Genomic DNA, 25,973 nt, shown 5'->3' on the forward strand with positions numbered 1-25,973 from the left:
TCCTCTAATGTATCTGTTCTAGAAATCCTGTTGTTTATATTTGGAGATAATATATATACATATATATATATATATAGAGAGAGAGAGAGAGAGAGAGAGAATTTCTTAGTTGTGGTAATGGTTTCATGAGTATCCACATATGTCATGAGTATATACATATGTCTAAACATCAGATTGGACCCTTTAAATACGTGCAGCTTTTATATGTCCAGTATAACTCAATAACAAAAAATATGGCTAGCATTTAAACCCTCCCCCAAGCAAACAAAAAGTCCATTTACTAAGTGTGTTTAACACATATAAAAGTTGAAAGGGTGTCATGGGGGACTAATAAAAATGGGGTAGCTAAGTGAGAGGCAGTTGTGTGTATGTGATCTCAAATTAAACTGAGCTCAAGCACTAGCATCTCTGCTGCTACTTACGTGATCTAGAGAGAGTTATCTAACTTGCCTGCACCTCAGTTTTTTTATTTGAAAAAATGCTGCCATATAGGGTTGGTATGAGGATAAATGAGATGTAAATTCTCGTAAGGTGGCATGTAGTAAGTATTCAATATGTGTAAACTGTAATGACTATTACTGTTGCTATTTTCCTCTGGAAGAAATGCATTTGAGCCATGCTTGATACAGAGGTGAATTAGAAGGACACAGAGAAGGTATGGAAGCTGCCTCAGGAAGTCTTGAGGGAGTTCAGCTAACTACACTTGTGAGGTAGGAGAGCAAGGATCAGATAGGGAGGAACTCACGCTGCTTATGTCCTGGCTTCCTAGGTAGCCTACTTCATCAATGGAGCTGCAGATGGAAGTCAAGGGTACATCAAGGTTGTTAAGGGAGGGATTTTCTGCCCTTGGGTCTCCCTCTCCCCAAGCTTCTTTGGTCTCCTAAGAGGGAGAAGAACAGGTCAGTTCTGAGGGGGCCCCTCACACCAGGCAGAACTACCCTTGTTCAGGCTTGTGTCCCACCCTGCCTTCTTACTTTGACAGCCAAAGATAAAGACATACTCGCTTTCTTCATCATTATCATAAAGATCTATGGCCACTAACACAATGAGGCTCGGGCATGCCTTCTCCCTCCCTCACCACACACTCACAGTTCTTTAGATCCCGTGTCCTCACAAAAGTGGTTGTCGTAGCAATGAGAGGCGGGGTCCCAGCGCACGGAGTCAAAGAACTGTGGAGCCTAATATGCTAGTCATTGTGTGGCTATTCAAGCTTAAGTTGAAATTAGTTAAAAAGGAATAAAACTAAAAACTTCAGTCCCCCAGCCCAACCTATCACATTCCAAGTGCTCAGTAGACACTTGTGGCTGGAAATGGAGGTTGGTTTGTTTGTTTTTTAAAGATTTATTTATTTATGCATACAAGAGCTGGGGTACAGGCCAGAGGTGTGGGGGTGAGAGGATCCACCAGAGACAGAGTGGGGAGCAGAACAGGCAGACTGACTTACATACACTGCTGAGGGGAGCAGCGGGCGAGACAGGAGAGGTCTGCTGAGCCATGTGGATTGTTCCCTGGCCGGCTGGGGTTCGAACTCATGCTCCAGAGGCTGCTATTGCTTCATAGTGCTGTGCTTAACCCCTTGTGCCACCAGGGACGCCCTGGAAATGGAGGTTTTATAGAACATTTTCATTATCACTGAGAGTTCTGCTGGGTACTGCTGCCTGAGAAAGTCCTGGAGTTTTGTCTGTTTGGTCCACTGTTATTGCCCTAAGTTCTAGAACAGTGTCTGGCACATAGGAAAGCCACCAGTACATTTTTGTTAAAGGAATACTAGAGAAGTTAGAGTCAGTTTTCCATCACATCTATCCCTTTGTTAAGAATAATAGTGAGGAGGGCCTCCCCTGGTGGCGCAGTGGTTGTGCGCTGGGCTGCGAAGCTGCCTGTAGCCTCTGCAGCTCCGGTTCAATTCCTGGCCACCGGGGAGGGTCCCACGGGTCCCACATGGCGCGCAGACCTCTCCTGCAGCGCCCGCTGCTCCCCTCAGCAGTGTCCTCCATCTGTCTGCTTGTTCTGCTCCCTGCTCTGGCTCTGGTGAATTCTCTCACCCTCCTGCACTTCTGACTGTACCCAGTGCTTAAATAAATAAATAAATAAATAAATAAATAAATAAATAAATAAATAAATCTTTAAAAAATTAAAAAAAAAAAGAGTAATAGTGAGGACAAACCTCCAAGCCACTGGGTGGTGCTCATGGCCAACTAGCTGGTGGCAGGTGGAGCTTTCCAGATTCCACCTCCTGAGAAGGGGCTAATGGGAAAAGGACTGGGGCTGGGCCTTTGAGCATTTAAAAGGCTGCTGGGGCTTTAGCAGTTGAACTGATGGTGAGGAGGGGTGCCTGGAGAAACCACCACCTTACCAATGGAAGCTTGAACTCAGATCTTTGTCTCTACTCAGCAGATACTATCTGGGGTAGGACACGCAGCATCTGGCCACGTGTCATCCTGTGGATCATCCTGTGGATTCTCTCTCTCTTCTCATTCCCTATGTAAATAAATCCTGTTATTATTATTTCTCACTGTGTATGTACTTTTGGGGTCATCTCAGCACTTTCTAAAAAATTTATTTATTTTTGCAAAGAAGAACTGGGGTGTAGACCAGAGGTGTGGGGGAGGGGACGGGTTGAGAGGATTCACCAGAGACAGAGTGGGGAGCAGAACAGGCTGATCTACTGAAATACACTGCTGAGGGGAGCAGCGGGCGAGTCAGGAGAGGTCTGCAGTGCCTTGTGGGTCTCAGCTTTCTGGCCGGGGATCGAACTCATCCTGCAGTGACTTTCAATAGCTTCATGGTGCTGAGACTTAACCCCTAGAGCCACCAGGGAGGCCTATGTGTGAGTATTTTGTCTTAGCTTGGGAGTCTTTCCTTCCCAAATGTCAAGAGTCCATGAGTGCACAAGAACTAGCATTTTGGAGGTAATAGGTGCTTTATAGAGGACATTATAGTTAAAATGAGTAACACTTATTTATCAAAAAGATATAATTAAGGGAATGAAAAGACAAACCACACACTAGAAAACCACATACTAACCTCTCCCAGAGCACTGAAGACAGTGCCAAAATTATCTGCTTATCTGTCCCTCCCTCTAAGCATGGCAAGTCAAGTGCTGTGTCTTACAAATATTTGTTTTCCCAGAAATTAGCATAGGTGATAGAATGGTCAGTAAAGATTTATTTGCAGGCCTCTAACCCACATGGTGCAGCAGACCTCTCCTGTCTTACCCCCTTCTCCTCTTGGGAGTGGATTTCAGTGGATCTGCCTGTTCTGCTCCCCACTCTGTCTCTGGTGAATCCTCTCACACCACCACACCCCCCTCCCCCCACACCTCTGGCCTACACCCCAGCTCTCATATGCATAAATAAAAAAAATCTTTAAAAATATTATTTGCACTTCAATAACATACTGATTAAATGTCTGAAATGAGAAAGTGAGCAAAATATTGTTTTAGGAAGTTTGTGTAATAGCTGAAAAGTTCAGAGAAAAACAGGGTAAGGCAAGGAGACCACTGCAGTAAAATTAATTAATTAATTAATTAATGAGTATGAACAAAGCTGTGAGATTCCTCTGACAGTTAAAATGAGAATGGAGAAGGAAGGATCTACAGTTTACGCATCTCAAACTCATGGTTTGGTGAATTACTGTATGTAGGGGATAACCAAAGTTTTCACTCGGCGGCCCAGAGGTAATAACTTTTCTGTAATTCCTAGTCTGACAATACAATGGACATTCTAGGATAAATGGCCCAAATCTCTGGGTTTGCCAGTTCCACAAAGTACCTAGTTAGCTGCTGGTCACATGCCAGCTAGAAACGCCACTGAAGAGGGGAGGGTAAGAAAAACATGTACACAAACTGCCCAGGCCACTACAAGTGTCAGCATTTGCGAGGTCGGTGGGCGGGCCCTTGCAAAAGAAAAGATGGAGCTACTTCAAGAACTACAATTCCCAGAAGGCTTCGGGCGGAGCACCGAGGTTTCCGGACAGAGCCTATTTCCGGTGTGTCGGTTGCTGACGTTTTCTTCCGGTCTTGCTGGACCCCGAAAGGGTGTTAGGATGCGCACGGTGAGTCCGTGGACTTTGAGGGTGCGGGCGGGAGCGGGGAGCGTCTCCTGCCCACCCCTCACCCAGCGGCTGGAGGTTAGCTCGGGGAGGACGGGGAGGGGAGCGGGCACGCCGTTGAGAGGAGCTGTAAACCTGGCAGGGAGGGCCGAGGGCCAGATTGAAATGAACCGGTGGGGGTACCCAGAAAGGGATGTGGAGGGCGAGGACGAACGGGATCCCTGGGAAGGAGGGAGGGTGGGGTACGGGGGCGTCGGGGAGGACCCCGCGATTGCCGGGTAGTGTTCCAGTGCAGCCGGACGGAGGGGACGAGCTGTGGGAAGACAGCAGTCATGAGGGACTCCAGTGTGTGAAAGCTAGAGGCTGCTGTACTTCTGAGATCGGCCTGACATCGGGCGAGGCTCTGCTCTGTCCACGTGGCCTTCTCTCAGAAAACCCCACCAGTTGGGGAGCACCCAGGACCCCTGAGTGGAAGAACTTAGCGAATATTTTGGTGCTTAAACTGATTTCCGAGGGCTGCAAGGTGGAGGCAGTGGGAGAGTCTCGCGAATGGATCAGCTCTCGTCGCGTATGGTGTATGGACTACTCCATGGAAGGGGCTGGTGCTTTGATAAAGTGAAAAGAGCACTAATATACTTTGCAAAGGAGCATTTTCAGGCAGATATTGATGATTTTACGTGTTGGGGTTGACTGTTCACTTTGCTTTTTTTCCACCAAAGATGAGGCTCCTGGTATCTGTGGTGTTGGCTCTATTTGCTGTCACTAATGCAGAGGAAGGAGCCAGGCTTTTGGCTTCCAAATCACTGCTGAACAGATATGCTGTGGAGGGGCGAGACCTGACCTTACAATACAACATCTACAACGTTGGTTCAAGGTAAGGAGGCCCTGCAGCTTCAAGTTGTTCCTTTTTTGGGATTCTTAGATTTCTCGGCTAGGAGTAGTGATTAAGCTTTGGGAGACTTCCAGCAACAGGTGTGAGTGAGTCAGTATATTGCTGGACCTACCTTTGGGAAAGGAGGACATTGTTACCTCTTTTGCAAGAAACCATCTTCTACTTTTTTGACTTGGAAAAGTTTCAGAGTGGGGAAGAAGCAAGAATCGTGAAATGGAGAGATGAGGAGACAGAAAATGTTTGATCCTTTGCTACCTCAGGGATTTAAAGTTTCAGCTGCTTTATTTCATTAGCCTATCAGCATTTTTGTTGCCGTTCTTCAGTTGTATTCCCTTTAGTTTTCTCTATTCATCTTGCTCCTCTCCCGAAGCATGCTCACATGGGCGTGTGCATGTTTGAGAAGAAATTGGGGCAGGAGTGGGTTTGGGCCCAGTCCTTCCTAAATACTTGAGTATTTTAGTGCTTCTAAGCTATAGAGTCTGTTTGTTGACCTGGGTTTTTTAATGCAGTGAACCCAAATTTACTATGTAACTTATATCTCTTTTCTGTAGTTATTATTTTTTAGTATAAGCAGGCAGATTTGATTGCTATAAGTTTATATACATTACTTACTGCTTTTGTTTCTTCCATTTCCTAGTGCTGCATTGGATGTGGAATTATCTGATGATTCCTTCCCTCCAGAAGACTTTGGCATTGTCTCTGGAATGCTCAATGTCAAATGGGACCGGATTGCCCCGTATCCTCTTGACTCTGGGTGAACCCTCTAGAGGTGGGGAGGAGAGGTTGCCAACAAAGTGATAGGGTCACGTTTAGCAGTCTAGACATGGCTGACTGTTTTTCTGTCACCTCTCTGGATGCATAAGGTAGGACAGGACAAACCAGTGAAAATTGTGTGAGGGTCATTTAGAGTAGAACTAAAGAAGGAGGTAGGGTAGGTTCCTGAAATATAGATTATAAGATCTTAAAATGCACTATATTGGAAAAATGTAGATACTTGGAAGATGTTTGTAGCTGAGCAAAGATGCTCAAGAAGCTAGTATGTGAATCCTTTTAAAGACTCTTCTCAATCCTTTTAAAGACTCATTCAATGAGTCTTTTTTTTTTTTTTAAAGATTATTTATGTATTGAAGAACTGGGGTGCAGACAGAGGAGCAGCAGGTAAGAGGATTCACCAGAGACAGAATGGGGAGCAGAATGGGCAGATCTATTGAAATACACTGTTGAGGGGAGCAGTGGGCGAGACAGGAGAGGTCTGCTGCACCATGTGGATTAGCTCCTTGGTGGGGGATCAAACTTAGGCCACCATACGATTGTGGTGATAGCACTGAGACTTAACCCCTAAGCCACCAGGGAGGCCCTCAGTGAGTCTTTTGTTGAACCTATCATTTAGTTCCTGAGTTAGGAACTGGATTCTTTTTTCCCCTTGTGAATTAAAGTATATTTAGACTTCCTGGTGAGGATAACTGTTCTCTTTGTATTTTTTTTGGTTTTGTTTTTAGTTTGTCTTTTCAAGACCCTCTTTCAGTTATAATCAAGGAAAGATTTTCTGTGAGTTTAAGTCGCTCATTTTTTACCCATAACCAGGTTTTCTTCAGCAACCTCGATACTGAGCACAATGAGAAACTTCAATGTTGAGTACATCACAGACTCTTCACACTTGTCTAGAAAGACATATACTTAAAACTTAGCAGAAAAAGTCTGTATTTCTTTTCTTGCAGAGTATTGCAAGTAGGAAATCAATGTGTTAGCAACTCCTTTTGTGAATGGTGTATTTAACCCCCAAGCTGAAAGGTTACACCTTTAGGTTCATTTCTTTCATTCCTTAATTCTTGGGCCAGTGCCAGCAATGTCTCTCACACCGTAGTTCTGCGCCCTCTCAAGGCTGGTTATTTCAACTTCACCTCAGCAACTATTACTTACCTGGCCCAGGAGGATGGACCTGTTGTGGTGAGTTTCCCAACCCCTTAATTGGATGGGGTGCAAATCTGTCTTCTTGGAAATCTCTTTTTTTTAACGATTTATTTATGCATACAAGAACTAGGGTGTAAGCCAGAGGTGTGGGGAGTGAGAGGATTCACCAGACAGAGTGGGGAGCAGAACAGGCAGATGTACTGAAACACACTGCTGAGGGGAGCAGCGGGCAAGACAGGAGAGGTCTGCTGCACCATGTGGGCCACCTCCCTGCCTGGGGTTCGAACTCATGCTGCAGTGGCTGCAAATAGCTTCATAGCGCTGCGACTTAACCCCTTGCACCACCATGGAGGCCCCCCCACTTCTTGGAAATCTTTCAGATCATTTCTAAGCAGCCACTGAGTGCTGAGGCAGTTCAGAATGACCAGAAACTCAGGATTGCATCCTTCGAAACAATTTCAAATTGTAAAGTCCCAGAATTAAGCAGTTGAAATGGGTGAGAGAGAACTGAAGCATCCCCTTCCTCATCTCCCTTCTACTTTGCTTTTAATCTGGATTGTGTCATTTATTTTCAGTTTATTCTTCTTGCCCTTATAGTTCTTCTGTGCTGCTCAGATTATTCCGTCTTTCCCTTGCTTAGAACACTCCTGCTGATTGCATGAAGGCTGAGGTCTGCCTCTCGGCTGCAGCCCTCCACCGTCTGGCTGTGCTCTGCCTCTTCAGCTTTCTCTCTTACTCTTCCCACACAGACCCTGCTTCCTAATAACGCCAGGCTCCTTCCAGTACCCTCCTACCCACGAGCTGATTCTTTCCACTTTGCCTTTATTCTCGGAGGTTCTCTCTCCCCTTCACCTTCTCTGAAGTCTTCTCAAGACCAGCTTTGAGCTGCATTTGTTTCTCGCTTCTGCATTTACAATTTATATTGTTCTTTCCTACTCATTCTTTCAGTGAACATTCACTGTCTGCATGTAAACTTCTGTGGCTGTTATAGTTTATGCCATTTCAGTATTTAATTCAGTGTCATTAGTTGTCCTCTCGCTTATGTATAGATTTTTCTCCCCACCTCCACCTCCTAATTTAATTATAAAATCCTTGTGGTCAGGGGCTTTACCTTAGTTTGCTGTTTCCCATATACAATGGAAACTTAGTAGTAAGCAGTCTTTTGATTGATTTTGATTGATAGAAATGTATTGAACCCTTGTACTGTGCTTGTACTGGGGAATACCAAGAAGATTAAGACTGTCCCTGTCCTCAAGAAGTTTAGGTCTTGGGCCTCCCTGGTGGCGCAGGCGGTTGAGCGCTGCGCTGTGAGGCTGTCCGCAGCCTCTGCAGCGCAGGTTTGATCCCAGCCGGCCAGCGAGACTCCCACATGGCGAGGCAGACCTTTCCTGTATCACCCGCTGCTCCGCTCAGCAGTGTATTTCTTTAGTCTGCCTGTTCTGTTCCCTGCTCTGTCTCCAGTGAATCCTCTCACCCTCTCGCGCATCTGGCCTGTACCCTGGTTCTTGTATAAAAATAAATCTTTTTTTTTTTAAAAAAAGAAGTTTAGGTCTTGAATTTACGAAGAGCTTTAACAGGAGCTTACAGATGAACTGTAGGCTATTGAGTGAGTACACAGTAGGGAAGGGACTTAACAGAATGAACCACAGCAATAAAGGAAAGTTAAGATACTCTAACATTCTATGCACTTTCTGAATTTTCTTTTTTTATAAACCACATGGAACCTTATTCTTCTGATCCTACTTAACATTTTTACATTTTTGTGTTATTTCTTCTTCCAGAACTAACTTTAGCACTCTTTGGCTCTACAAGGTGCTTGATGGGTTAAAAGACACAAAATCAAAGGCTCAGCAGCCACTTTAGAACAAAGTTATTTGCAATGTGCTCCAAACTCCTAGCCTCCTCTCTGAGACAAAGGAATGTGGGCCAGGCTCAGCCCCACTCTAGTAATGTACATTTGGGTAGGGCTTTAGACCTTTCAGAATCCTTCTCATTTCATTTTGTGCCTCATGTCAACCTGTGAGGTACAGAAGAGTATTTCCACCTGAGGAATAAGGAATTGATGGCCAGGGATAGCTCATTTCACACCTGGTCCTCTGGAGGGGCCTTGATGGTGACCGGCCCTTCAGAGCCTGAGGCTAAGACAGGATTTGGCTTTAATTCCAGCTGTGTGCTTGGTCTGCCTTGTTTGGTCACTGTTCATCTTATGTTTCTCGAGTCTCCTGGCTCCTGATTTAGTCTTCCTTGCAACACTAAGAGTCATCCAACTCTCTAATTCAAAAGCTTTTTTCTCATCTTGAAGCCTTAAGACTAACACTTAGAATTGGAGTAGTTGGGCCTGCCTTTTCTCAGACGAGAAGAGTTGGAGACTTGTCTAACACCCTTCTTTTCTTCATTTCAGGTTGGCTTTACCAGTGCGCCTGGACAGGGAGGAATCCTGGCTCAGCGGGAGTTTGATAGGAGATTCTCCCCCCACTTTGTAAGCTTTACAGTGCTCCCTCTTATTCCCCTGGGATGAGGATATCCTCTTGGTTCTTGGACCCTTGGGCTGTTTGGAAGATTTACTTAGTCCATCGGCTCTTGCCATATTTATTTGTGTGTATGTATGTGTGTCCAATACAGGCAGCCAGCAAATATCCTGGTTTAACCGGGATTTTTGACAAGGCGATCACAATTGACAGAACTAAAAAACTACCCTTTTTCTCTACTCAGCCTTTCGTTGACCCTTCTTTATAGAGTCGTGGATCTGTTCTGAGATTATAAGCATATCTGCTTAGATTCAGGGAGTTGCAGAGAATCAGAGGTGAAGTGAGGATTTTGTTTTGATCTGGTCTAGGAGAGAATTTTGTTTTGAAGATTTGCCTGAAGTGCTGAATGAAGAAATGCATTTATCCATGCATTCAGTGAATAATTATGAAACATTTCTAGTTGCATGCTCAGTTCTGTGCTTTGCTTTGGAAAAACAATGGCAAACAAGACACGTCCCTTCCATTCAAGATGGGCTCGTAGTGGACTCAGAATAATTCACTGGGGAAAACGCTGTGATAGATTATACACGAGGTGCTGCAGGAACATGCAGCCCCAACAGCTCACCTCATCTTTGAGGAGCAGGGTAAGGTGAAATTCAAACAAAGAAGAGGTAAGGAGGGGCAGGCATCCCAAGAAGAGGGAGCAGTTCAGAAGTGCGGAAATGTGTGATGCGATCCAGGAATGGCAAGTAGCTTAGTGAGGCTGGTGGGCAGATTGTGAGATGAGGAATGCAAGAGAGGCCCTAGGGGTGTGAATAGGGCTTAGGTCACAGGCAGTTTAACTCTCAGGGCAAGATCTGGTCATTCTGCTAAGATTTTCTCCAGTCTGGGTTCGGGTAGCAGAAGCCTTTGGCTCCATACTTTGAAAGATGGATTGGCCCTTAGAGAGCCTTTCTGAGTCAGTGAGCAGAGGAGCCTTCCTGCCACGTTCTGCTAACAGTGTGGGCTAGACTACTGCCTTTCTCATTGGGCCTTTCTTCCCATCTCCTGGGTCCAGTTCAGACTTCTAAGCAAGGCCTTTTTTGTTTTTCACAGCTGGACTGGGCAGCCTTTGGGGTCATGACCCTTCCCTCCATAGGCATCCCCCTGCTGTTGTGGTACTCCAGCAAGAGGAAATATGACACTCCCAAAACCAAGAAGAACTGAGTGGGGCTGCCACTCCCCTCTCTTCCCAAGAATTCCAGGTGCTTTCCAGACTCCAAAGGGTATCTCAGTCTCGTCTCCCTTAGCCCTTGGCCACTTTCTGCTGGTTCCTGCCCTGCTGTCAACCAGAGTGAAGGACCTGGCCTTGGAGTCTATGAGAGCCTCCTTGGTTCCATCCTGAAGCCATACAAACAGGAATGCCTTCGCAACACCCTGAGCCTAGAGGGCCCTCTGGTGCACCTCTGAGATGCCATGGGGTGTACTGCTGGCAACATGAACTCTCTCAGGGGCCCAGGAGGGGGCACTTCGGAGACTGCCTGACACCACTCCCTTCGCCTACCCTCCCCTCTCAGAAGAGGGGGAAGATGTAATGAAAGCTGTGGGACTCTTGGAGGCTGCCCAGTCTCTGTTCTGGGTTAGGGAAGCGCTTACCAAATGGGGTTTTCTAATAAAAACAAATGCCACACTGACTTTTCTGTGCCTGTTACCTGGGTGAGTTGGGTAGTCAGAGCTCAGGCCCTGAGTGCCCAGGCTCCTGGGCAAGCCCGCAGTGCCTGCCTCCACTGTAAGGTGGTGGGGCCTGTTCCCGTGGAGGTCTCTGGCCCTCTTTGAACACCTTTGCTTTCATCCCTATTTCCCTCTTTTCTCCCCAGTCCTCACATACTCCCCAAAACCTCTCCTGCCTCTTAGCACCTCCCCGAGCTTCTTGGAGGGAGAAAGATGGTCTGCGGATGAGCTGCTCTCAGGCCCTGGGAGGCCTTATGTATTTATGGGCTTTTTTTTTTTTTTTTTTTTTTTAATGCATAAAAGAGCTGGGACACAGGCCAGAGGTGCAGGAGGTGAGAGGATTCATCACAGACCGTGGGGAGCAGAACAGGCAGACTGACTGAAATACACTGCTGAGGGGAGCAGCAGGTGAGACAGGAGAGGTCTGCCACACCATGTGGGTAACTCTCTGGCCAGGGATCGAACTCGTGCTGCAGTAGCTGTGGAGAGCTTCATAGTGCTGTGCCTTAACCCCTTGCACTACCAGGGAGGCCCCTAAAGGACTGCTTGAAAAACTTCCCTGCCCCTGATCTGGCCCTTCCTCTATTTAGGACTTAGCTTTTATTGAGCCTGCATCTGTTTTTAAAGCCTCTGCTTTGAGCTAAGGCCAGGCAGAGGCACCTGGACCCCAGGAGTTGTTACCCAGCCTTGGTTAAGAGGCAGTGAGTTTTGCTGCAGCAGCAGCAGCAGAGAAGCCACGCTGAGCTGACTCTGTCCAACCCAGGAATGCCGTGGTCGACAACAGCCTCCCAGGCAGGAGGGAAACCCAACAAATACCCGCTTTGTTCCTGCCACCAAGTTTCCCAGTTTAGATTCTGTTGTGGGGGTAGAGGGGTGCTGCCCAACCGGTTTAACCTTTCCTTAGCCCAGCAATTGGAGCCTCCGGGGCCCCAGCAAGGATGAAAAGGACATGGAGACAACAGGAGGCTCCAAATGGAGTGGCCCTCCAACAGCTCACATCCCTCTTTCAGGGCCTGCGGCTTGGACACCCCAGGACTGGCCAGGTCAGAGGGCAAGGAGGATCTGTTTGCATTTGTGTCCCTTGTGGAGATCTGGAACTTGCTCAGGAGAAGGGGAGGAGAGCAATGAGTCAAAAGCTTGGTGTAGAGAACAAGTGTAGGGAAGAAAAGGGGAGCTAATTTGACAAGTGTCACCTTGCTCTCTAGGACCATGGAGTGTTAGTCTTTGGAGGAGCCGACACACTTCCATCTGCTTGGCCTCCACTGAAAACAGGAGTTAGGGCCTCCCCGGTGGCGCAGCGGTTGAGCGCTGGGTTGCGAAGCTGCCCGCAGCCTCTGCAGCGCCAGTTCGATCCCCGGCTGCTCCCCGGCCAGGAGGAGGGTCCCACATGGCGCGCAGACCTCTCCTGCCGCCCGCTGCTCCCCTCAGCAGTGTACTTCGGTCCTTCTGCCTGCTCTGCTCCCCGCTCTGGCTCTGGTGAATTCTCTCACCCTCCCGCGCTTCTGACTGTACCCAGTGCTTGTGTAAATAAATAAATAAATAAATAAATCTTTAAAAAAAAAGGAAAAGAAAACAGGAGTTAACCTCTAGGAGGTGGCGCTCTGGCTTACTGGGCAGGATAAACTTCCTAGCCGGAAGGTAAAGATATTTCTTCATCAGTTGAACTCTGGGATGGACTCCTTTCGCCAAGCCTGGGGCCTTTCTTGCATCTTTCCTTGCAGAACTCAGCACTTTGGGTCCTGCATGGCCCTTTTTATGGTGGAGGAGACTAGGAGGGGAGCCAGGCCTGACAGGTGACAAAAGCAGCATTACAAAGGCAGGGAGTGTTGCAGGTACCTGGAAAAAAAGACCAAAACCAGATCCTTCATCTTCTGACAGATCAACTTCCTTAGAGTCGTTACGGAATTTGAGCCTCCATTGAGTTAACGTTGTGAGAGAATTTAAGAGCCTCTAAAATATATAGATAGAGACTTGACTGGAACGTTAGCTTTAGGATTGAGCCCTCTCAACTTCTTGAGGTAGTTTATCATGAGAATAAGTGGACCACAGCACTGCCACACTCTAAGGGGAACCACCCTAGGGAGGTATGAACCCTAATCTCAGATTGTCTGCAGGTCTGTAAGGGAAGGGGAAAGTGAGCACCAGGCGGATATCTTTCCTGGAGATTAAGTACCAGCATGGAGGGGTTCCTCCCTAAAAGACTGTATAGATAGTAACCCAGCTGCCAGTATTTCCACACCCCTTCCACACCCCTTCTGTCCCTCCCACGTTGTCTGAACTTTTACCTGGCAACTGCTCACCTACACACCCAGGCTGGTACCAGGAGGAACCAGGTGGCCTTTCTGCACTGGGCTTTGGGACCCCACCTGAAGAGACTCAGCGGGAAATGGGTATAAGATTTTCCACAAAGCAGAGAGTAATGCAGAGTTCAGCGGAAGGATGGCAGGTTATCAAGGCTTAATCCCTGAGAGAACAGCTCAGGGTGGTGGCAGCAGCAATGACCAGACAGAGGTAGCACTGGGCCTGGTCTCCCACTCTGCAGCTTCAGGTAAAGTAAGCCCGCCCCTCTGGAACCTGTGTCTTCTGCGCAGTCACGAGGTCCTTTGCATAGAGGCGTTCTGGGGCCCACACCAGTAAGACAAGGCAGGCAGTCCCCTGTGTTCTTGTGTAGCGAGGACCCTGGTCCCTCTCGTGGCTTGGGACCCAGCCAGGTGGAAAAGGCACATGGTTTCCACTTCTGGCAGCAGCTGCCTTCTTCCTCTCACCAAGAGTGAGACTTTTAGAGCAAGGCCAGACCACGGGTCCCCTACTTTAACCTCTCATTTAACAGACCAGGATGCAGAGTGAAGTGGCTTATCCAGGTCACACAGCCAGTGGCAACTGCTCGTATATCGAATAACTAGGATGAGCCCAGCAGTTTAGTTCTGCGAGTGCACGAATCTGTATCTTTTTTAGTATTCCCATTTTACAGATGAGGAAGCAGAGCTAACAGGTAACTTCTCCACATCCCGTAACTAGTGAGTTGGCAGAGCCAGCTAAGTTTTTCCAACTCTGACAAGCCTTTTCCTCTAGCTCACAGCACCCCATCAGAGAGGACTGACTTCCCATTATCTCAGGAAATCCAGTGTCTGCCCACACTGTCTTCTGCCCCCCACGCAGTGAGAGGGAGTCAGTACCCACCCCCCCAAACCCTTATCAAAGGGAGCGGAACTGTTCAGAGAGCCTCTGCCAGGCATCTACAACATGCTAGGATGCTTGGTCACTCTGATCTGTTGGCTGACTCAGCCCTCAGCCCTCAGCCCTCAGACAGACCTACTGGGACTTACTCTGGTAATTGCTCCTCCCTGTACTTTCACCACAGAAAATAAGATCTTTCCTCCTCCTGCTGTGGCAACCTGCTTCTTAAAGGGGCAGAGGAGCAGTTTTGAAGTTACATTTGAGAGAGGGCTGAGGACCTCCCTGACCCCGTAGGACCTTGGGACCTTGCCGTTAAGTAGGTTTCCAGCTGTGGGCCTTTGCCTGAGATGTCCTTTCTACCCTCAGCTCCACCCTGTCCCTGATGGAGGGAGAATGAAGCTTTCTTGGGATGTAAGGTTTCCCCATACTCACTTACCTCATGGTGATACCAGCTTGACTTCCTATACCTATTTCCACATAAGCCTGAATTTGGTGGTGGCCCATTGCACAGGGAATGCTGAGGACAGGGGAACCCAGGAACCCTCAGAGTCAGCCATGGCACCCAAGGGGTTAAAGTCCTGGGCACCGCACTGGCTGGAGGGTGTTTGAAGTAGGGCGGGGAAGGGAAGGGAAGGGCTGCAGTAGTTGGAGAGGCAGCTGGTCTGGACTGGAATGAGTCTTCCCTGTCTCCTATGCAAACTTCTAGACCATGAGCCATTCCCTTAAAAGAGCAAGAGAGAGGCACCCCCATTAAGGTGCTGGACTGGACAGGAGTCTTAGGAGGGCTACCTGAAACTGGACCTTCCCCCCATATTGAAGTCACCAGGCGAGGGCAGGAACAGGTCCTGTCTTTGGGAGCTCCCCCAGATCTGGTGAGTTTCCCCTCTGGCCTTTCTCTTTCCCTAGGTATCCCTGAATGGGAGACCCAAGCTAGAGACCTTCAGGAACTCCTCAACAGCCTAGGGAGTGGCAGAATAGTAGAATTTGTAGCTTCCTACATTTAATAATTTAATCATTTGAATGCCTCCTGCACTCAGCTACCATTTTTAATTAGGGGGCTGTGTGTGTGAGTGTGTGTGTATGAGTGTGTGTGTCTGTGTGTATGTGTGTAAGGGTGTGCAGATAGGGAATCACAATAATGGCCAAGGGTTAATTAACACTACTTTGCCTGATAAGTGTGGCTAAACCCTTTATATATGTTCTTAATCCTCACAGTCCTATGAGTTGATATATCATAATCCCATAATACTAAAGAGGAGGTTTAGGGAAGTTAAATAACTGTCCTTTGCCAATAAAAAGGTAAATTGTAGGACTGGGGTCTTGAGGTTCAGATGGAAATTCATCCGACTCCAAAGTCCATTGTTTGTCATTCAGTCTTTTTCTTATTCAGGGGTTATGGACACAGAGGATGGGTCTGGAATTTAGAAACCATGAGACCCTAATTCACCCAGGGTCCCCTTCCTCTAATCCTAACAATGTTCCTTTAATTCCCGGGGGTAACTGTGGGATTTAGAGGGCCACCCTCTCATGCTTGATAGGGACTTCCAGATTCCAGAAGATCCCATCCATTGGATTAGGGGTTCCTTGCTCCACCCACCATCTTTAACTGTTCACTGGGATTTGATCAGTTAATTCCCTGCAACACAGTGGTCAAAGTCTCAGGTGTGTCCCTCTGAACCTCATACCCTCTCTTGCCCCACCCTTTTGGCACAGCACCCACAGAAAACATGTCAAGAAACTGGCAGGAGGTAGAAGAGGACTAATTAGTTTGCCCCTTTGTTTCCTAGTCCCCACAAATTATGAATAAGTCTATAGCCCAAGAAGCTCCTGGTAGAATAAGCATAGAGACCCAGCAGAAAGGAAGAGGACAGGGTCCCTAGGGTCAGTTTGCAAAAGAATTAAAAAAAAAAAAAAAAAGCCTGAGCTCACATTTGGAAGTCTAAAGCAGCAAAATTCCTGACTGATTTGTGAGCTTCATATATCAAAGAGGTGAGGGTGCCGATTGGTGACTTAGTAGAAGGAAGTGTAGTTAGATTCCAGGGTGGGTATGGGTGACTCTAGCTTTGAACTTCCAGAATTAAGGACTAACAATAGAATCAATAACTGCTCATGGCCCTGGAGGCAGGTGCCTATCAGGGATCAATGTGGAAGCTGACCTGGGCAGGTGTCTTCGCCTGCAGCTGCCCCGCCCACTAAGGGACGGTCCACAGATGCCATCATTGTACTTGCGTGTATATCCTCCTGGGTCCTCGCCTCCACACCTGAGACCTGGGAAGTGCTAACGCAAGGACGACTGAACCCCTTCTATATACCCTTTGAGTTTTGGGATATGGGACTACTCTGGCAGGTAACAGGAAAGTCCTAGGAGACAGAGTTCCAGACATTAGCGGTGGGCACCGAGTTAAATCTCATGGTTTCCCACTGAGAAACAGAGCAATGTTGTAATGAAGTTGGGCTGGAGTGGGGGTGCTGGAGACTTGGTTTTATGGCCTGCCATAGGATGGGGCTTCTGGGGAGCAGAGGTGGGAAAGAACTATGGCTACTGGGGCCTTCTTTTTCTGAAGCTAAGTGAAACCCAGCTTTCACCCTCTTTGCAGGACACTGTTGAGTTAATGGTTTACTTTCTCTGGGAGAAGAAGCAGGTAGGTTAAATTTTGAACCATCAAAGGGTTTTCTGTAACCCGTTCCCCCAGGGTTAAGAGACCTGGAGGAGAAGCCAGCAGACCGTGTCCTCTCCCTTCCTCCCCATTCTTCATTATCTGATTCTTTGGGGTCTTTTCCCTTATTTCCCCCTTAGGAGATTTAGGACCCCAAAGCCAGATCCAGGAAGCTCCCCTCCTGGGCTGCAGTAGCACCCGCCCATTGCCCACAGTCAGCAGTGCCCAGCTGTATGGTTGCTGTCAACACTTCTACCACCAGTGTTTGCTGGCAGCAAACAAGCAGAGCCCCGCCTGTGCCATCACCACATTCCGATTTCTAAGACAGCAGAGGGAGTAGAAAGGAGAACTTGAACTGCGTTGGAACCCTCATCTAAGTTCTTTCGGGGGCCTCCCTGGTGGCCTAGGAGTTAAGTCTCAGCAGCCTGTCTGAGTTCGATTCCCTCACCTCCCCTACACCACTCCACCCCAGACCCCCACCCTCCTCCAGGGAGCTAATGCACACATGGAGCTGCCGACCTCTCCTGTCTGCCTGCTGTTCGCCTTAGTGTATTTCAGTCAATCCACCTGTTCTTCCCCCACTCTGTCTCGTGAATCCTCTCACCTCCCCACCTCTGGCCTACATCCCAGTTCTTCTACTAAATAAATAATTTTTTTTTAAAGTTCTTTCAGAAGGTTTCATATCTTTGGCTGCGTGGGGAGGGGGCAGAAAAGGGTGGGAATCAGCATGTCGCCAGGTTTCTCTCATAGCTTGCCACTGCCTGCCTTTGGGAGCTTGTCTTCTGGTTTCAGGAAAGACCTCAGGGTTTATAGAGCTGCCCCCCCTTATCTGAAGGTTCACCTTTCATGACTTCAGTTACCCAGGGTCAACTGAGACCCAAAAATATTAGATATTTTAGAATGTAAAAAATTATATATATTAGATGTTACTTATAATATGTGAGAGAACAACTATATTCATATAACTTGTATTAGTTATATGTGTCTTATAGTGATATAATTGTTCTATTTTATTAGTAATTATTATTAATTTTTGGCTATGCCTGATTTATAAATACACTAAGCTCTATCATAGGAACGTATGTATAGGAAAAGCACAGTATAGATAGGGTTCAATATTATCCAGTGTCAGCATCTACTAAGGGTCTTGGAACATCTTTTACCACCCCTCCACCTTTCCCCCCTCCATGGATAAGGGGGGATCTACTTTAGTGCAGATATTTCTGCTTGGAAAGCTCAGCTCCACCTCCTACAGACAGCCCTGTGGCCTTGAGCAAGTGACTTCACTCCATGTGCCGCCTTTTTCTTCATATGTAAAATAGGTACAATAAATTCTATTTCCAGAAATGTTTGTGAGGATCCCACAAGATGACGTAGGCAACTTGCTATGGGTTAATACTTTCCTCCTCTAGGCTCCAGATGATATTTAGGGCATGGGTATGCAGGGGTCTTTAATAACTCCTCCTGGAGCCTGTTGCAGGAAGCCTGACTGTGTGCAGTAAGCCTTCATGTCTCTCTTTGCTCTCTTTTTTCCCCCTCCTGAGATTTCTAGACCCAGTTGCTCTAAATTAGGAGTCTGCAAACCTTTCCTGTAAAGACCCAGATAATAAATATTTTAGGCTTTGCGGGCCATATGGTCTCTGTCGCATCTACCAATTTTGCTGTCGTAATGTAAAAACAGCCATCAACCATATGTAAATGAATGAGCATGGCTGTCTTCAAAAAAAAAAAAAACTTTATTTATGAACACCAAAATTTTAATTTTATATCATTTTTATGTGTCACAAAGTAGTATTCTTCCTTTGACTTTTCCCAACATTTACAAAAGATAGAAGACAGATTTGACCCACAGGCTGCAGCTTGCCAACCCCTACTCTAAACAACCCGTGGCCACTCTCCCTTCCCCTGGTGGAGGACACCTTGGGGCACATCAGGGTCCCAAAGGACAGAAGCGCTCTTCCTACCTGCACTCTCCTGCCCTGGTTGCATGCTTTTGCATTGGAAGTTGTTTGGAATTGATCCCTGTGGTGATTGTGTTGGTGTCAGCCCACAGTTATTTATTCTCTCTTTTAAGAGAAAAAGAGAGGGAACAACCTTCATAGACTGCCTATTTCTGCTTCTGTTGGACCTTTCTGTCTCCAGCTTGTGCATTTCTTTATGTCCTGCCTTCTCTCTGCTACTAAATAATAACAGTGACAATTATAGCATTTATTAAGTACCTAATATGTGCCAAACACATATTAGGTAATACATTATCAAGTCTCTCAGTGGCCTTGCAAGTTGGATATTTTCATTCCCATTTTACAGATGATTCTGAAGCTCAGAAACAGTAAGCCAGTTCCCACGGTCACCTGCCTTCTGGTGGTAGCAAATCTGGCACCAACAGACTCCAAGAGATTCCAAAGCCACTATAATACCTTAAAGAAATTATGGTCTGATTTTTTTTTAATTTTTTTAATTTTTTTTAATTTTTTAATTTTTTAAAAGATATATTTATTTATTTTTTATAAGAGGCATGTATTTTTATTTATTTATTTGTTTGTTTGTTTGTTTATACAAGCACCGGGTACAGCCAGAAGCACGGGAGGGTGAGAGAATTCACCAGAGCCAGAGCGGGGAGCAGAGCAGGCAGAAGGACCGAAGTACACTGCTGAGGGGAGCAGCGGGCGGCAGGAGAGGTCTGCGCGCCATGTGGGACCCTCCTCTGGTGGCCGGGAGCAGCCGGGGATCGAACCAGCGCTGCAGAGGCTGCGGGCAACTTCGCAACCCAGCGTTCAACTGCTGCGCCACCAGGGAGGGCCTATACCCCAATTCTTGTATAAAAATAAATACATCGGGACTCCCCGGTGGCGCAGCGGTTGAGCGCTGGGTTGCGAAGCTGCCCGCAGCGCCAGTTCGATCCCCGGCTGCTCCCCGGCCACCGGAGGAGGGTCCCACATGGCGCGCAGACCTCTCCTGCCGCCCGCTGCTCCCCTCAGCAGTGTGCTTCAGTCTGCCTGCTCTGCTCCCCGCTCTGGCTCTGGTGAATTCTCTCACCCTCCCGCACTTCTGACTGTACCCAGTACTTGTATAAATAAATAAATAAATCTTAAAAAAAAAAAAAAAAAGAGAACTGGGGTATAGGCCAGAGGAGCGGGAGGGTGAGAGGATTCACCAGAGACAGAGCAGGGAGCAGAACAGGCAGACGGACTGAAGTACATGAGGGGAGTAGAAGGCAAGACAGGAGAGGTCTGGCCCGCCATGTGTGTATCTCCCTGGCCAGCCAGGTTCGAACCGGCACTGCAGAGGCTGTGGACAGCTTCACAGTGCTTCGCTCAACCCACTGCACCATCAGGGAGGCCTGATCTGATTTTTAATAACAGCCGTTTCTCTCTAGTAAAATATTACATGCTCTCCTCTCAGCACCAATGGGCTGTCCAGTGACTTAGGGGTGACCAGTGCAGTCAGTGGAGGTCCCACACGAGAGGAGGGGAAGGAGACACTGATGTGTCTGTGTTAGTGGGAAAACCATTCAGTCCAGAGTTAGGAAGATAAGGAAAATGACTACAGCCCCCTTCTTGCTTTCCGCTCTACCCTCATCTCAACTATCTGATCCCAGACCTATTTCAGAATCTCCTATCTTACTGCTCAGCAGAAGCAGTGATGTGACATGCTGAGATCTCGTTGGGAGCTAAATAAAGCTATAGTGTGAGACCAAGTCCTGGCTGCTCCCTTGCACCATTTCCTGAGCTCAGTAGGCAAGGATAGCTAGGGAGGGGCCTGGGAGAGGGCCAGTGGAAGGAGAGGCCACTGAGAGAAGGCACACCTGGGGCCCCAGTTTGAAATGTCAGAGGGGCTGTGTCTTTGAAGGATTAGAGTAAAAAAAAAATTGACAAGATAGCATAGCATGAAGGAGTGAAATCTAGAAAACAGGAAAATCTTTCTGAGAAATGGAGTGAAGATGTAAGAAGGAGCCAGTGGATTCCACTTTCTTTTTTTAAAAAAGATTTTTGTTTATTTATGCATGCAAGAACTGGGGCACAGCCAGAGGTGTGGGGGGTGAGAGGATACGCCAGAGACAGAGTGGGGAGCAGAACAAGCAGACTGACGAAATACACTGCTGAGGGGAGCAGCGGGCCAGACAGGAGAGGTCTGCTGCGCCATGTGGGTTGCTCCCTGGCTGGCTGGCGATCGAACTCATGCTGCAGAGGCTGTGGATAGCTTCACAGTGCTGTGCTTAACCCCTTGCACTACCAGGGAGGACCAGATTCAACTTTCTGGAGGGCAAAGACCATGAACCAAAGACAAAGATGCTGGAAACAGAGTAGATCCTTGAGATGAATGCAGATCCCAGGTGGTCTGACCTGGAGGAAGAAGAGTGAGACCTCAGGACCAGAGATCCCTGTCCACAGTGCCAGGGAAGCAGGACTCTGTCACTAGCAGGTGACATCTCCAGGGCCGGAGGGAAAAGAAAGGAGTTGCATTAATATCTCTTGCCAAATCCAGTTAAGTGGGCAGAACTGGAGCAGGACTAGCAGATGATAGCTGGGGTACAGAGAGGATAGTCCAAGCAGTTCTTCCTCTTTTGTGAGGTCACTCAATACCAAAGCACCCAAAATCTCCCAGTGCCCCCTCCAGCTCAGTGCCCCCCAACTTTCATCCTGTTCCCAGAACAAGACCCACTCCTCTTTTCCTAGTGAGCATCCACAGTTCCTACTCTTCCCTTCACCCCAACCTCTCACAGTATTTTTTGTCAACATCCCCCCTGCCCTCAAATCTCAGGGACTATGCCTGGCTCACGGCTTCATCTGTCCTCCAGATCTGCGCATCCCATTTGTGGCCGGAGCATCAGAGGCCCAGGTTTGTAGACTAGGAGAGAGAGACTCTCCTGGTGGCTGGTTGAGGTGTCCTCTGTACATTGCTTCTAGATGTGATGAGCATGGACAGGAACAGGGCCTGGGCAGAGCTCCTGGGCCTCACATCTCTGTCCTTAGATCCTTGACCTTCCTTCTCTGTGGCAGCAGCACAGACGCTAGCACTTCTGACTGTCCTAGGGACACCGGGGACAGTGGACAGGTTTCAGTGAGAAGGAAAAGCAACCGGAAAGAAGAACTTTTCAACATCTTGGACACTGCTGGGGAGGGTGCTGGGAGGATGCCTTGGCAGAGGGGTGATACCCTCACAGAAAGCCTGGAAAGAGGAAGAGTTCTGGCCCCGCTTCCTGCTCCTTCTGGGTCCTCCCTACATCTCGGTAGCTGGGGGCGGTCCTGGGAAAAGTGGAGCCTGGGAGACTCGCTATAGCAGTGGGTGCAGAGAGAGGCGTAGGAGTGAGGCACTCAGAAGTATTCAGTGAGTGTGAGTGCCCTTCCCACTTTTCCGTCACCTAGGTACTCTGGTATTTGGTACTTCTTTCTGGAGTGGGGCTTAGCATTTTCCACTTGAAGAATGCCTGATGGTGCTTAACTCTAAGTCACTGAGGCTAGCCCCAAGGCAGCCAGTGAGAACCACGCCCTCTGGAGAGAGTTGAGGACAGCCCTGTGGCCCATGCTTGGAGCCCTTCTCTCTGTTCCCAGGGGAGAGGTCACCATCGCCCTCTTACTCGCCACAAGACCACAGTCTTGGAAGAAACAACAATACAGTAGTCTCCTCTTATCCACTGGGGGTACATTCCAAGACCCCCAATGGATCCTGAAACTACAGATAGTACCAGACCATATATATATACACACACGTGCGCACGCACATACTAGGTTTCCCCCTGTACATAGACACCTGTGATAAAGTTTAATCTATAAACTGGGCACATAAGGGCATCCCCGGTGGCGCAGGCAGTTGAGCACAGCACTGTGAAGCTGTCCGCAGCCTCTGCAGTGTGGGTTTGATCCTGGCCAGCCAGCGAGAACCCACATGGTGAGGCAGACCTCTCCTGTCGTGCCCGCTGCTCCCCTCAGCAGTGTATTTGGTCAGTCTGCCTGTTCTGTTCCCCGCTCTGTCTCTGGTGAATCCTCTCACCCTCCTGAGCATCTGGCCTGTACCCCGGTTCTTGTGTAAATAAATAAATCTTTAAAAAAAAATTGGGCACATAAGAAAATGAACAGTAACTAATAATAAAATAGAACAATTGTAACTATAATGTAATAAAATTATGTGAATGTGGTCTTTCTCGCCTGCTTCTCATAATATCTTATTGCACAGAATATTTTCAGACAGTTGCTGGCCAAGGGAAACTGAAACCGTAACAAGCTAAACCATAGATAAGGGGGATCAACTGTATTTTCTCACTCTAGAGTCTTCCCCTGGCTGCTTTTTTTGGTGAGAACTCTCTCTCCAATTTGGCCAGATTCTAACCACTCCCCCTGTTCAGGCCCCTCTCACAGGCTCTCTACTTCTTTCAGCTTCCCTTCTTCTCAGTCCTCCAACTTTGACAGCATAAAATCTTCCATTGAAACTTCTCTTTTGGCATTTGGCAAAGTCTGGCTAGTAGCATGTGCCTTTGTGCACACACACATGTGTGAGCTTACACATGCTCACGAGACTGTGCATTCCTTGAGGAGGGAAACAATCTATTTCTCTCTGTTTGGCTTTGTTTTCTACCATCCATGTGCTCAGTAAATGGAATAATGAGAGAATGAGGACGTCATCATGCAGAACACTGGACTGGGGGTTAGAAACTGACCAGAACACTGGACTGGGGATCAGAAAACCTGGGTTCTACACTGAGCTCTACAGTTAAGTCCTCTGGTGACCCCAAGTCAACCATTCTCTATTCTGTGCCTTAGTGAAGGCACAGGTGATGAGATGTTCTAGGTCCTGCTGACTCTGACAACTTTCTAGTTCCAAGGGTCCCAAAGTTCTAGAACTCTGCTCACCCTGCTCTGTCTCCTTGTCTCCTTGACTCAGACTAGCTTGAGTGTGCCGCCCATGAACACGGACGTTCCCGAGGAGCTGCTCACAGGTGGAGACCTCGTGCCCCGAGGCCACACTCGCTGCTGCTTGTCTGTGGTGGAGTCCAGAGAGCTGCTGGAGGAAGAGGAGGAGGAGGGAAAAAAGAAGGAAGAAGATGGGGGCACCCGTGCTGTACCTCTCCGACGGTCAGGGGCTTTCCGGGCCCACAGCCACAACTATTACCCCTTCAAAAGACATAGTTGGGGCCCGGGCAGGGAGCTCCAGGAGCCACTGAGCAGGTAACCTCCAGAGAGCTTCCTGTGCCTCCTTCCCTCAAGTGCCAGACTGGGAGAAAGTCTGTGGAGAGGAATGACAGCAGTTGAAGAGACTGGGCCCCTCCTCCCCTTCCTGGAGAACAGAACCCAGGCCTTTTGTGAGTCTCTGGGGAAAAAGGACTCTGCCTGCAAAATGTGGCAGTCCCTAGTGGTCCTGACTCCTTTCTCTCTGATCTCATGGAGGGGTGCGAGTGGGAATGGAGGAGACGTAAGGAATTGGGGAGAATATCCAGACACATAGGTCTTATTGCTTCCACCTCCTACTTTGGGTTTCATTGAACCATTGGCATTGGAGCTGGAAGGGACTAAAGGATCACAGGGCCTGATATTCCCATTTTACAGATAAGGAAACTGAAGCCCAGAGAATTTGGGGAGGTTTAATGCCCAGGTAGGGGCATTAAATGTGCCCTTTTTGGGGCCTCCTTGGTGGCGCAAGGGGTAAAGATGCAGCACTATGAAGCTATCTGCAGCCACTGCAGCATGAGTTTGATCCCCAGACAAGGAGCTACCCACATGGCACAGCAGACCTCTCCTGACTCGCCCATTGCTCCCCTCAGCAGTGTATTTCAGTCAATCTGCCTGTTCTGTTCCCCACTTTGTCTCTGGTGAATCCTCTCACCTCCCCCACTCCACCTCTGGCCTGTACTCCAGTTCTTTTATGCATAAATAAATAAATCTTAAAAAAAAAAAAAGAGAGAGGGGGACCCATCTCTTCTCCTATCCTCCTGGAAAATCCCTGACCACTTCTCCAAAGACAGAGGAAGTCAGAAAGAGAAGGCCCAGGGGCCAGAGCTAAGAGTTCAGTGTGAGTGGTCTCTATGAGAGCTGTGGCCATGGAAGGATACCGTGTCTCTGCTTTGGCAATGGTCTTCTTGGGCAAGTTCCCTTAGCTCTGGTGAGTAGACCAGCCTGCAGCTCCTGGGCAGGGTGGCTGGGCTGGCCATGGGCTGAGGACTTTGTTCCTGAACTGACTTGGAAGGGGAACTTGGGTGAGAAGCTGTGCTTGCAGGGCTCACCAGGCCTTCCTAAGAGCAGATGGGTGAAGCAGAGAAGCCTTGGGGAACACTTTCAAGGTGCCAGCTGTATCTCGGGGTCTTCCTGGGATCACCTTTCACTCTAAAGTTAATTCTGTCCCTATGTCAAGTGAGGAGAAGCCCTTGGCACACCAGATAGCCAGATAGGAGCAAAGGTTGACATCAGAAACCCAGCAGAGAGTGAGACTCTACCTCGCCCTTACTCCCTGAACATGGGCTTCTTCTGAGGTAATTGCGGTTCTTACACCAGTAGGGGTCGCCCTTGCCTGCAGCCAGCTCTGCTGCTCTACTAAAGGCCTGCCCCAAAGGAAGGCCAGTTTGGGTCTTGGCTAAACCTATGCCAACAGGAAGGGCTAGGCGAGGGGCAAGCAAGAGGGCCGGGCTGAGGTCGTGTTCCTCTCTTGTGCTCGTCACTGGCCATTGGATACAGAGGCAGTGGTGGCAATGTGTGTTACAGGAGCAGACCACAGACATCGGGATGTGCATGCCACGGGAAGGGCCATTTTCTGCAGAGCCAAGAGAAACTGGACACCCTCCTGGGACTGCAGCACCGAGGTGGCCAACCCTCCTGCGTGGTATGGACAAACAACCCCCCCTGCCCGGGGTCACTGCCTTGCCCACCCCCACTCCACCCCCACCCTGGCCGGCCCAGTGCCACTCTGTGCCTCTTGTGTTATGCCAGCTGCTTGGTCCCTGTGCCCAGGCATCACCAGACTTCATCTGACTGAATCTGAATCTGTGGTCTATACCCCTCTGTCTGCTTGCCTGGGTCTGTGTGCTCTGTCCCCCACTCTTGGTATCCTGCCTCTGTCTGTTTCTCTAAGACTCTCTGTTTCTTCCTTTCTGTGTCAGTGTTGATGTGGGTATCTCTGTTC

At 48.3% G+C, this 25,973-nt stretch overlaps 2 protein-coding genes across 2 annotated transcripts in view; both read left to right on the forward strand.

Moving 5' to 3' along the window:
* The first annotated feature begins 3,979 nt into the window (after window positions 1-3,979).
* SSR2 (signal sequence receptor subunit 2) lies at window positions 3,980-10,994 on the forward strand. Its single transcript, XM_037500215.1, has 6 exons — window positions 3,980-4,053; window positions 4,770-4,924; window positions 5,580-5,678; window positions 6,781-6,889; window positions 9,255-9,332; window positions 10,417-10,994. The coding sequence occupies exons 1-6, from the start codon at window positions 4,045-4,047 to the stop codon at window positions 10,525-10,527; spliced, it is 561 nt and encodes a 186-aa protein (XP_037356112.1). The 5' UTR covers window positions 3,980-4,044; the 3' UTR covers window positions 10,528-10,994.
* A 12,735-nt stretch (window positions 10,995-23,729) lies between these two features.
* Window positions 23,730-25,973, forward strand: part of ARHGEF2 (Rho/Rac guanine nucleotide exchange factor 2) — a 41,979-nt gene continuing 39,735 nt past the window's right edge. Inside the window, exons 1-2 of the mRNA XM_037498217.2 lie at window positions 23,730-24,028; window positions 25,556-25,673. Of these exons, the coding sequence (XP_037354114.1) occupies window positions 23,766-24,028; window positions 25,556-25,673 (381 nt within the window). The 5' untranslated portion in view covers window positions 23,730-23,765. The remainder of the gene's footprint in view (window positions 24,029-25,555; window positions 25,674-25,973) is intronic.

Source organism: Talpa occidentalis, unplaced genomic scaffold (genome assembly GCF_014898055.3).
Source record: "Talpa occidentalis isolate TD23 unplaced genomic scaffold, MPIMG_talOcc4v2.1 talOcc4.9, whole genome shotgun sequence".
Taxonomy (NCBI): Eukaryota; Metazoa; Chordata; class Mammalia; order Eulipotyphla; family Talpidae; genus Talpa; species Talpa occidentalis.